General features: G+C 36.6%; 1 protein-coding gene across 1 annotated transcript in view; it reads left to right on the top strand.

Moving 5' to 3' along the window:
• The window catches only part of Prex2 (phosphatidylinositol-3,4,5-trisphosphate-dependent Rac exchange factor 2), a gene marked incomplete in the record, with an annotated part of 260,363 nt that overhangs the window by 158,192 nt on the left and 89,439 nt on the right, over nucleotides 1-12,732 (top strand). The window contains 5 exon segments of the mRNA XM_005392120.2: nucleotides 1,745-1,839; nucleotides 2,641-2,723; nucleotides 3,444-3,534; nucleotides 4,394-4,522; nucleotides 7,912-7,953. Coding sequence (XP_005392177.1) covers nucleotides 1,745-1,839; nucleotides 2,641-2,723; nucleotides 3,444-3,534; nucleotides 4,394-4,522; nucleotides 7,912-7,953 — 440 coding nt within the window.

Below are 12,732 nucleotides of genomic sequence, written 5' to 3'. Positions count from 1 at the left end.
AGAGTATCCCAAACTGGATGGTACAAACAACAGAAATTTAGTATCGTAATTTTGGAGGCCAAAAATCTGAAGCAGTGTGTAGACAACATTGGTTGCTTCTGAGAGATGTATGTGTTCCGGGCCTCTTTCCTTCCTTCTGCGTGTTACTTGTGTCCAAATTTTCCCTCCTTATGAGAATACTAGGCATACTGAACTAAGAACCCATCCTTGTAGTGTCATTTTTAACTCTGAGACATCTGTAAAGACCCTATCCCCAAACAAGGTCATATTTTGAGATACTGAATATTAGACCTCAACACATGAATGGGGTGGCAGGGTACAATTCAACTCACAGTACCGTCACTCAGAACCGTCGTCATCTTCCTACCAGGCTCTTAGGTGAGCCCTCCTCTACTGCATTTCCTTCATTAAAATGGCTTTTCCTTTCTTAAGTCCTTGTATCACTGAAAGCTCATTGAGGCATGTCCTCACCAGCCACAGACACTGTGTGTGCAGCATCAGCGTCTCCTATTTCATTTAAATTAATCAAAGGCAAAACTACCTTATTCACCCTGGTTTGCTGTAGTAGTCTACAATGAGATGATATTGTGTAAATATTAATTAAATTAATGTTACTCCTATCAGAGATAATTGTTACAGACTAACAGCTAGCGTTAAAAATATTTTACCCTAGTATTGGGACTTGAACTCAGGGCCTTGTATACACTTTAAGGATACATTCTACCACTAAAATGTCTTTTTACCCAAAATATGAGGGAGCAGGATGGTTTCAAATAATCCCGAGTACAACCTCATGTGGGTTTTGATAGTAATTTGATCCTACATATAAAGAAATGGAGAAACAGTGGAGCCATAGTTTACCTAGACAACCAGGTGGTCTGGCTTCTAGTCACTCTGGTATCCCAGTTTCTTTTCCAAGAAGGATTTTAACAAATGTATAAAATTTAATTATTCCTGGAGATGTAATAACATATCACACAGATTAACTACTGTTAGCATTTCATTTACTTTTAGCTTCTAAAAGAGCGTATGCTCTTTAATAGAAATCTGGTTTTTCTCCAGTGGGAAATTATGTGTCTAAAAATACTTTCTACTTCTTGTTCTGCTTATCAGATAATTAGTTACCCTCACAGTTTCCCACTAGGTTAAGATAAAAATTTTAAATGTAAATTTACAATTAAGTCCTTTTTAGTTATTGTGAGAGGTAAAAAATAATTTATCTCCTGTGCCATTTCTAAAATACAAATTATGTCCATATTCATACACAAATATTTTAAACATCTTTCCTTGGACATTAACCAGTGTTGAGCTCTTACCTGTGCAGAAGTCTCAGGTGGGGTAGACAAGGTACCTCCCTAAGCGAGCCCAGCATGTAACCAATAAGTTATAATTTAAGCTACCAGAAAATAGTTGAAAGGCAGAATTAGAAACATTGTCTCTATTAGAAAACTATTATCATGAAATAGAATATGAAAAATTGTATGTTTGATCTAACTTACAGTTATCACACATTTTTAAAAAAATCACTTAGAAGTAAATTATATAAGAACATTTGAAATGATTGAGTTTAAAATAATAATTTTTACAAAGAGAGATAAATTGAGTTGGGCAAGTTTGTCCACCTCAAAGTTTCCTATAGAACATATCAATCAATAGAATGCGGACATGTGTGTATTTAATAAGCAATAGCAGGGCGACCTGGGTAAATCCCTCCCACAAGTAACGTACAGTGTGTTCTTCTCAGTGACTGCAGCAGCAACAGGAACTCCATCGCCTCCTTCACGAGCGCCTGCAGCAGCCAGTGCAGCTCGTACTTTCACAGTGACGAAATGGACTCAGGTGCGTTCGGCGGCGGCACGCGCACTTCTGATGTTACTTTTATCGGAGATACTGCTGGAGGGTTACTTCTCTGATCTCTATATACTCTTACCTTTATCATTTTTGGTGGCCTTACAGTTTAATGTGCCTGCTAAAGTCCATTTCCCAATCTGTTATAAAGGGAACGCCTTAAAAAGAAAAGAAAGCTACTTTTTATCATACTGCGTTTTATGATCTTTCTGTGATACTATGGAGAATTATTATCACGGAAATAAGTTTTGTCAAACATATTCAGCACTGTGAAGTTTCAAACTATGGACTTTTTAAAGGCAAGGGAATAGAAATTCCTTTCGTCAGTCAACCAGCTCAAAGGATTGCTGTGGATGTCAGCTATTTTACAGTCCTTGGAAAATTAAAAAGCAAGGTGCAGCAGTGCAAGCCTCATACATGGGAGAAGGGGGAGGACACAGGAGAAGAACTTGATAATCTAAATAGTGTACAAACATCTTATGTTTGCATCTGAGGAGCAAATATTGTTTCACCTAGTAAGAGCAAATACTTTACAGCGATATATTTTAACTGTTCAGCCAGTAGGGAAACCAACCTTTGGGACGAATCATTAGCACGGGGTAGCGCAGTGTTCTGTGCAGCGCTCTGCTCTCAGCATCGTGGGCACTATTCAACCATCTAGAATTCTTATTCGGAATGTAAGAATTAGTGTGGAATAAGGGCTTATGTTTATTTTACTTAACATGACACTATTTTGAGATGTTAACTGTAACGTGAAGTGAATGACTTTTTTGTTGTTTGTTTTACATGTAGGTGATGAACTTCCCCTGAGCGTTCGCATTTCTCATGAGAAGCAGGACAAGATACATAGTTGCCTTGAGCATCTTTTCAGCCAGGTAGGTTGGGGAAGCTGTGGGTCTTTTTTTTTTTTTCCCCAAACTAAACAGTGAGGAATTCCTTTTTCAGACACAGTAAAAGGGCTTGAAGGTAGAATGGAAATGTTTCAAACTATGGCTCCAGCCCCTTCCATTTAAAAGGAGAATACAGATCCCTTCAGTCAGTCAACCAACTCAAAGGATTGTTGTGAATATCAGCTATGTTACAGTCCTTGGAAAATTAAAAAGCATCATACACAAAGAGATGCTGTTTTGATTATTTTGGATTTTTGTCAGAGGGACTTTCAGAATACTCTATGACTTTTCTTGCTCTACATTATTCCTAATTTCAAAAAGTACAAGATTGCCTTATGTTCATATTGGTATTTTGCATATTTAAAAATAATCAAAATTTGTAGTGTAGAAATGTTTAATTGCTTTGAAAAGTATTCTAGTAAGTTTTACCTTTTTTGAAATAGCTCCTGGTCTTTCCTTTTCTTCATCAAGTAAATTGATATTTTGTATTATTGTATGGTAAGACAATAAGCAATGTCATTGCAACTGAGAGGTAGGCAGAGAATTTTTTTACAATGTTTTATTTAAATATAGATTTCATAAGCATCATAGAGTTTCAGAAATAATTCTTTCTTTAAGTAATGTGTATTTAATGAGATTTGGTTTTAGAAATATATATTATATACTGTGAGAAGTATGTGATTCTCAGAAATCTTCTGTTGATAGGTGGATTCAATTACCAATCTCCTAAAAGGCCAGGCTGTCGTAAGGGCCTTTGAACAAACCAAGCATCTCACACCAGGTCGAGGATTACAAGGTAAGGTTTAAAAATACTTACAAAAGAAATCCGGAAACAAAAGGTAATAGATAATACAGTCATAAAGCGACACGATCACCTCAGGAAAAATTCTGATTGTTCATATTCCCTAGGTCACTGACTGCTATTTCTATATTAATAATCTTTGAATATGTTAAAAAATTAGAAGCTGGGTGACATAGTGCATGCCTATAATTCTGGGTTGCGAAGGCAGGAGAATTACAAGTTTGAGGCCAGTCTGCATAACTTAGTGTGATACCCTACCTCAAAATGAAATTAAAAAGAAAAAAATGGTTAAGGGTGCGCCTCAGTGGTAGAGAGCCTGCCTTGCATATGTGAAGCCTGGCACGCAATCTCTTTAACACTACAACACCAAAAAAGTATAGATTTTTATTATAGATCACTATAGACCTTTTAGTTTTCTTTAAGAGTTTAAAAAGTCTAGTATGTGAATGGAGTAGGCCAAACAATTGTGTTAATTAAAGTTACATAAGTGCTGCATTGCTTTTACTGAAACCAAGCATAATGCCTATTTGGTTATATCCCAGGATGAAGAAAGAAACTACGAAATATGAATTTCCAGACACAACAGCCAAACAGAACAGGATACATAGCTAATACTTTCTGACATCTAGTTTAGGGTATTTAGAGTGTTCTTCTATGTTCTTTGTTGAAATATTTATTATTAAGATTTGACTTTTCAAATTTAACAAATTTTCTGCTATGGGTTGGCTGAGGAAATTTCCATCATGACACTATTTTAGCATGACAGTAATAAAGCAAAGAGAATTTTGAAGCCTAAGGGCTTAACTGTTTGGGAATTGGTTGAGGATTGAGAGATTTTTCTGTTTTTATTCAGAATTTCAACAAGAAATGGAACCAAAGCTGAGTTGTCCAAAAAGGTTAAGGCTTCACATCAAGCAAGATCCTTGGAATCTTCCCAGCAGTGTCCGGGCTGTTGCTCAGAACATCAGAAAATTTGTTGAAGGTCAGTGTGAACAGCAAAAAATGTTGTATGATATCAGCAATAATCATTTTAAGACCCATTAAAGCCAAAAGACTGGTCATGCTTCATTACTCTTTGCAGTGTTTCATTTTGTGAGGAAATAAAAGAAATGAAATGGGTGAGGGAGGAAGAGAGAAAGAAGCAAGACTGCAGAACCCTGTGTTCCAAGGATCAGAACATTTTAGAGAATATCATGGAGAATATTCTCAGTGAATAAAATAAGGCTCATACTTAGAAAAACAAATGGATTATCGAGGGCCTTTAATATATTTCTGATACAAGAAAGTTTCAAAAGATTCACAAGAAACATGAAGCCTAATGTTATGGAAAGTCTAAAAAAATCAATTGTGAATCTGTATGAGAATGAAAGTAATTACATAATTTTCATCATTATCTTTTGAGTTCCTTTTCAGAAGTGTTTGTCTCGGTTGATTATCATTATGACATTGTTTACATGACATCCTATGATTGGAGATGTAAAACATGGGACAACTCCACTGCATCTGATTGCATATTATTTGGGGTCCGAGTTATACAACAGAAACTTCTGAGAGTGTCCAATGATTATGGCAGAAAATATGAAGAGAGAAACTTACGTACTTTGAAAAATTGTCTAAAGCGTCTGCCTGGCAAGCGCAAGGTCGTGAGTTCGGTTCCCGGTACCGGAGAAAAACCAAAAAAAAAAAAAAAAAAAAATTTGAAAAATTGTCTAATTTAGCAGTTCTCTTCCCAGCGATTAGGCTGGTGGCTAGCGATGTCTGGAGATATTTTTGATGGTAACAGTTCTGAGTGTCCCACTGGCTCCTACTGAGTAAAAGCCAGGTATGCTGCTAAACACTGTGTAATGTATACAACAGTCCTTCACAACAAACAATTATTTGGCCCCCAATGTTATTACTAAGGTGAAGAAACAGGAATGATAACTATCATGCCTTTGTTTACATTTTTATTCCTTGATCCTTTGTATGTTACTTAGGTATTAACATAACTCCAATAACTACATTCTTAGGGCAGATTAGAGAACTATATGCTATACTGACAAAAGACAGTTCTTTATATCTGACGGAGTCTGAATGAGTCACTTAAGTCTTTATCTCCAACTTCCTCATTTATTAAATAGGGATGGTTCAAATGTTCTGTGATTACTGAGTTTTCAGTATAAAAAATTTCTCAGATACAATGGCCCAAATATTGTTTCAGATTGGTAGAGAGAAAGACTATAAGTATGGAATGCTTTACCAAACAAATCACAGCAGTTCTATTATGTGATGAAATCTTTTGCTCTTCACAGCTGGGTTTCTTGGCTGTCTTTTTGCCCTATGGCTTAATAACATGGTTACCTGTTGAGCTTTGTAACATTACATTTAGCAAAAATTCAGAATTAACTGCCCCAAATACCAAATATCAAAAATGATAAATTTACTTTTCAGTTTACAGAATTGAAGCATATACCTTACAAAGTAAAAGGTAGATATTCTTGAATAGATGCTAGTAACATAATGCTCATCGAAGCTATAAATCCTACAGTTTCTTATTACCACATTTTTTCTTGTCAATGATGAAAATTAATTCAATTAATTTGCTTTTAGAGAAAATGTAGTATCAATTTGGAATGGGCAAAGTCTTGAACGTTTTTATTGCATGTGAAGAACTTTATCTTTGAGATATAAACTTGTAATTCAGGATAGAAAACAGTACTTCAGAAAGTATTTATTCTGAGACCCTTACATTCACAGCTCAGGTCCTGATTTTGTACTCTCCGTACCTCACACTGGAATTGTCAGCTGTCTACAATAACTACATCCACACTGATTGGTTGATGTGGGCTGTGGATATGGGTGCCTCTCTAGCCCCTAGCAGCCCGCTAGCTGGTTGGCTGTGGTTGAGTGTGGTGAGAATATTATTACTAGTGGAGACATTTTTACTTGAGTAACCAACCACCGCCATTAAGAAACACATTTTGAATTCTTCACTTGCTATAAAAGTTATGGTCTTTTCAAAAATCTCTTTTTTTGCAGCCACTGAGTTTTTCACTTTTTTTTTTTTTCTGTATTTAGCCTTGTGTCTGAAAACATACCTCTTCATTTTCTGCCTTTTTCATAATAGTGGTGATTTTCTGGCTAATATCTCTGTCCTCATCTTTTTCTGATTCATATATGCCTTTAATAGGTTCCTCTTCCTAAAATATGTTCATGATTTCAGTACTCGGCCCCACAGCCTTGTGGCACTTTTCTGTTAATAAATCTGGACTCATTAATCTGATATTAGAAGCTGCTAATATCAGTGTGGCTTTCTAACTGTGTCCCAGTGTCAGCCTCTTGATGACATCATAAAATCAGTGCCACATCATTTATCTTTTTGTTGTTTATTCTCCAGTATATTCCTTTGCTAGCACTATTCCTACTTTCCTGTTAAGAAGCTCCTCCCCTAGTGCTCTAAATTTTCAAATTTTTATGAAATATTTTCTAGTCTTAGAATTCTGTCCCAGCTTCAGGTAAGTTTATATTCTAACAATACCTTTCAAAGATTTTTATTATATATTCCCATTTATTTTTTCCTACTTGGGCTCATAAAGTTGCCAAGATTGATGTTATCATCATTTATGAATGAGCTAGTTGAGCCTCAAAGTAATTTAGCAAATTTTCTAAAGCCACAAAGTTATAATATAGCAGGTCAGTTTTCTCTTAGATCACCATGTTTTCCTGCTTTTGTTCTTACAACCTCACTTGTAAAATTTAATGCCCTTTAAGGTATTTCCAGCATTTCTTATCAGTTAAATCTGCCTCTCTCTTTTGTGAACCTTTCTAGAATAAGATGCAGCGTAAACTTTTTTGCTTCTCATAATATCCATAATATTGGACTCATAGAAGGAAATTTGTGAATTTGTAAATTTACCTGTTGAAAGTGAACTCTTTAGCAAATGGATGTCTAGCTCATTGAACACAGTAGTGAGTATAAAGTTAATATGTACTTGCAAGTCTGAATTACATGTCTGTAATTGGCTCAGTGTGAGATAAGGTGGAAAAGAAAAATATGTATATGTTTGACAGTTTAATGACACACACGACAATAGCTATAGATGTTGAAAGAACACCATTCAGGCTGAAACATCTAAAATGACCTACAAAATTAGGAACATTTGAATGGTGTTTCATTGTCTCATTTAATTCAGAAATGGAAGATATTTTAGGGTTTAAGTAGTTGGTAGAATTTATATGAACAGGCAAGAGTGGCGTGTCAAAGAAATGGGATTTTTATTACCTAGTGTACTGACATCATACTCATCTTTATCACTCAATTAAAATGTGATGTTGGTCACAGAAAAAAGAGTGAAAAATTAACTGAAGTGTTCCTTTTTCCTTTCTTTGCAGAGGTAAAGTGTAGAATACTCCTGGCTCTTCTTGAATATTCAGGTAACATTTGCAATATTTTTACTATTCGAAGCAATCATGGCCTCATATCTTAGAAGTCTAATAATATAAAGGCAACGCCTGCAACTATTTACAAAGATAAACGGGCACATATAATCTCTGCCTTTTGTAAAATGTGGAAGATTTTAAAAACTACCTTCATATACTTTTCACAAAAACTTAATATAGATGCTTGCATTTGATTATTAGTGAAAATAGGAAAATATTTATGCTGTGTCATTAAAAGGGAGCAAATTTAGGTACAATTAACTGCAAATAAGACTTATTGAGATACAGATTTAATGTTTTAATGAGTAAAAGTATAGGGAAACATTTTATAAATCTTAATCATATAATAGTACTTCTAACATGTGAAAATATTAGCAGGGTAAAATTACACTGAAAAGTAATTAAATACTTGATCACGTCTGCAGAACATAATAGACTGCGAACCTTATGCAGGCAGGAACTTTTGTTCTCTTTCTTTGCTTCTTTCCTTTCCTTCCTTACTCTTTCTTTCTCTTTCTCTCTCTCTCTCTCTCTCTCTTTCTTTCTTTCTCTCTTTTTCTTTCTCTCTCTCTGTCTTTTTGAGACAGGGTCTCACTTTGTAGTGCAGGCTAGCTTCAAACTCACTGCTATCTTCCTGCCTCAGCCTCCTGGGATTACAGGTGTGTACCTAAAATAATAGTTTGCACATAGTGTTCACCAAATATCTGTTGCAAGAATGAATAAAAATTGATTTCAATGAAAAAGGAAAAAAAGCTGTGATATATTTCAACAAGATTTTATATAAGATGGATTTAAAAAGGATATGGATTATAAAGACTGGGAAAACTCAAATACATGCCATCCAATAAGAGTGAACAATTTACTATTATGTAGCTATGTATCTTTTTTTCTCTAGATTTAAGGAGATAGAAATATATTCATAATCATATTTCTATTTTAGTCTGTTTCTCAAGTGTGTGTATATAAATACAGAAACAAGTGCTATCTATTATAACTCCTTTTTGGTAAGAATTTGTAACCAAAAATATAAGCTGAACAAAACCCTGTTAAATCAGTTAGTTTTTATTATGTTTAAAAGTTGCTTCCATTCTTTGTGTCTTAAAACAATAAGCATTTATCATTCCTTGTGTGTCTAGTGTCATGCCACTTATTCTGATGACCTGTGCCAAGTTTTGTTGATACTGATTGGGTTTTCCCATGCGTCTGCAGCCAGGTGGTAGATTGGCTAGGCACAAGTGACCTAGGGTGACCTCACTCACACATGCAGTGAGTGGATACTGATGATGGCTGGGATCCAGGACGAACTGAGCCACAAGTCCATCATCATGAGAGAGGCTAGCCTGGGCTTATTCATGTGGTGGATTTGAGTGCATAAGAGCTCAACATCTTCTGTTGGCCAAGGTATATAACTGGCAGACTTAGAGATGAAAGTTGATGAGACAAAGCCTCTGCTGTTTCTTTTGAGATGGGGTCTCATTATGTTGCTTGGGCTGGCCTGCAGTTCCTTTGGTCCTCCTGGAACAGCATCTTGAGCAGCTAGGGCTATAAGTATGCACCAGTATGTCTATTTCTGGGGATTCTGACTTTGATGGGAAGATGCTCAAAATTATACAACAAAGGTCTGGATAGAGAGAGAAGAATTTATGAGCACTTTTACAAGCTACTACACTTGGAAATTTTCAATTATAAATGGATAAAAGAGCCCAAGAGGGCTTTTTTACTGGTTGGTTGGTTTTGCTTTAATTAAATAAGTTTCTGCCTTGCTTTTGACTCTATAGTAATGATAATAAAAGTATCTCACTGTTTTTGAGCTTTACTAATAACACACTTGAAGAACCCATTTTCACAGATCTCATTGGGTCCTTGCAACCCTATAAGAGATTATTATTGTTTTTACAGTTTTACAGGTAAATAAGTTGACCCTCAGACAGATTAATAATACATAGTGTTATAGGTTGTGTCTAGATGTGCCCCCAAAGCCTCATGCAGTCAGTCATAGGTGGGTTTTCTGGAGATGGCTGGGTCTAGGATGTATAATGGTGGGGTTAAAGTTACACCTGGATGTGAGTGCTACCCATTCTTAGGGAGCCTAGCCTGGACAGAATATAAGGGGCAGAAGGAGGGCTGTTGTCCTATTGCTTGCTGCTTGCAAATTCAGTGCTGGCCTTCTGCCTACCCCACCATGCCATGGTTCTCCTCTGCAATGCCTCTCTGCCAGCTCGGAACCGATTGACTGTGGACTAAAATTTCTGAAAACTGTGAGCCAAAACAAAGTTTTCTTCCTTTAATATTAGGTATTGGGTATTTTGTCTCAGCAATGAGAAAAATAAGTAGTAAATGGCAACTAGTATATGGCATTCATTCAAAGCATAGTTTTGAGTATCAAAGACTAGGCAAATTACACCTTACTGAGTAGGTGAATAAAGCAGCTGGTGGCAGTTTTGAAATTCAGACTTAGTTTGTCAATAGCCGAGGTGATCCTGGAATACGGTGGGTGGATTAACTAACAGTCAACTTGTAACACCCCAGCTGAACTTAATCAGTGTGATTCTGGGTGTGGAAAGCCCACCTGAGGATCATTGCTACAGCATAAAAGGAGAACAAGAGGGGAAGATGGTGTGCTGTTGATTCTCCTGGAGATGCTTGTCATGCTGGTTTCTTGATATGAATTCAGCTGTTCTCATTATCGGAGGAGCTTGGGTCCTTACTGCTTACTTAAGGTTCTCTTCAGGGGAACTCTAGTACTTACCTTGAGCATCACTTCCTGGCTGCAGTGCAGATCCCTCAGCCTGGCACAGATTTTTTTATCCTGCTGATGCAGACTTTCTAGCTTCTACCACTGGCCTTTGGGCCTTCCTAGTACAGATCTTTGACACAAACTTGCATGAGACCTAATTGTGGGCTGTAGGCCTCCAGCTGGACCATTGTAGGACATTGCTGTGGGATCCAAGCCCTTAGCTGGATGCTTTGAGTCCCTAGTGCATAGGCAGATCTCTTGTGCTCTTTAGTTGACTTTTCAGGTGAATATTACAAGATAATTCTATAAATTATGTGTCCTGTATTAACTCTATTCCCTTGCAAATCCTGACTACAACACTTTGCTTTATTCGCTGCTATTCAAATGTTCTGGTAGGTGGTTACTTTGATTTCATTTTCTTTTTTTTTTTCCCTACCATTATTCTTTTTCCTCTTTTGTTTGCTTACTTCTTTTCCCACTTATACCAAAGCAATAGCCAAGTTATTGTATGTATTTGCCTATGAAATTATGGTCTTCAGTTGAAAAGGGTATATTGCATCTACTAGTATTATTCACCTTTCCTATTGTTAGACAAAATACCTGACACCTACATCTTAATCTTGTTCAGTTCACTGTTTTAGAGGATTTAGTCCATGGTCTACTGGCTTTGAGGCAGACACATCACGGTGGAAGTTGTGGCTGAACAAAGCTGCTCACTTTATGGCAGTTGGGAAGCAGAGCAAGGAAATAGTGTCAGAGAGGAAGTGGGTGGGGACCTGATACAGACTCAGGTCATGTCTTCATGGCCACTCACTCAGCCTGAAATGTACTTTACTAATCACCTAGGCAGCTTGCAAGCCAATTATGTTGCCAGGCTTAACTGAAACACTACTAAATATTATGTATTTCTTCACCCCTTTCATTCCTACTTTTATGGTTTGTGTCTGGATGTCCCCTCAAGGCCTCATGCAGTCATGGGTGCAGGCTTCTAGAGTTTATGACTGATCCATGGTCCAGTGCTGGGATTGTGGGTGTGAGAGCTATACCAGCCCTTGGGTGGGTAGTTTGCATACAGTGCAAGGGAGGGAAAGAGGTTTGCTCTTCCTGTTGCTCCTCCCTTTTGCTGCTGTTGCTTTTGCTGTTTTCCACTGCCGTGAACTGTTGCCCTGTACCATGTGCCACTCTGCCTTGGAGCCAGCCAAGTATGGACTGAAACCTCCACAAACTGTGAGCTAAATAAACCTTTCTTTCTTTAATTTTGGGTGTCAGGTTTTTTGTCTCAGCAATGAGAGAAAAGTAACCAAGACAACTACCTTTCTTCTTCTCAAATATGCTTTTACTATTATTCTTTATTCATTTTGTTTTCCTTTCCCTACAGTCTCTACATCAGAATAATGTCTGGGATTAGTTGTGTGTATCTAGAAATCACCTCATTATCTTTTGACCAGCTAGCTAATTATAGAATTTGAACTTTTTAAACAGCTGAAATTAAGTGAAGTGTTGATATTTTAAAATATATTTGTAGATGAGTTTATTAGGTGCTTAAGTACTCAAATGAAACTGAAGCCTTTGATAGGTACAAAAATCATTTATTTTGCATGTATTCCCACTGCAAGATAAATCTTATTTTATGAAAGCAGTAAGAAAGTTATCAAGAAACCCAGAGCTCCTTGCTTTTCTTCTTTGCTAGAAGCTGAAAGTCACTGTTGTACTTCTGGCTGTAGCCTTGATAAAAATAGAGTGAGAAGATCTTTGGAAAAGGAAGGACATTTGTGAATTTTGAATGGCTGCATAATTAAAAGTGAAAGACTGGATGTTTTTCTGGGAGCATATTTTGGTGTGTTTCTTTATTTATCGTAGTGCTGCTTCTCCATTCAGCAGAAAAATGGAGCACTCACTCAGTGCCTGCAACTGCTATAGGCTAGAAAAAGGAGGAATCACAATAATTCTACCTAATTTCACTTTGTAACATGCCATTATGGCTTAAATCTAAGATTTTCCCCCAGAGGTCACATGTTTGGAGGGTGATGGAGTCG

This window comes from Chinchilla lanigera, unplaced genomic scaffold, assembly GCF_000276665.1.
Source record: "Chinchilla lanigera isolate Chin_1 unplaced genomic scaffold, ChiLan1.0 scaffold00043, whole genome shotgun sequence".
Lineage (NCBI taxonomy): Eukaryota > Metazoa > Chordata > Mammalia > Rodentia > Chinchillidae > Chinchilla > Chinchilla lanigera.
The sequence above is the reverse complement of the archived record's forward strand: the minus strand, read 5'-3'. Positions and strand labels throughout refer to the sequence as shown.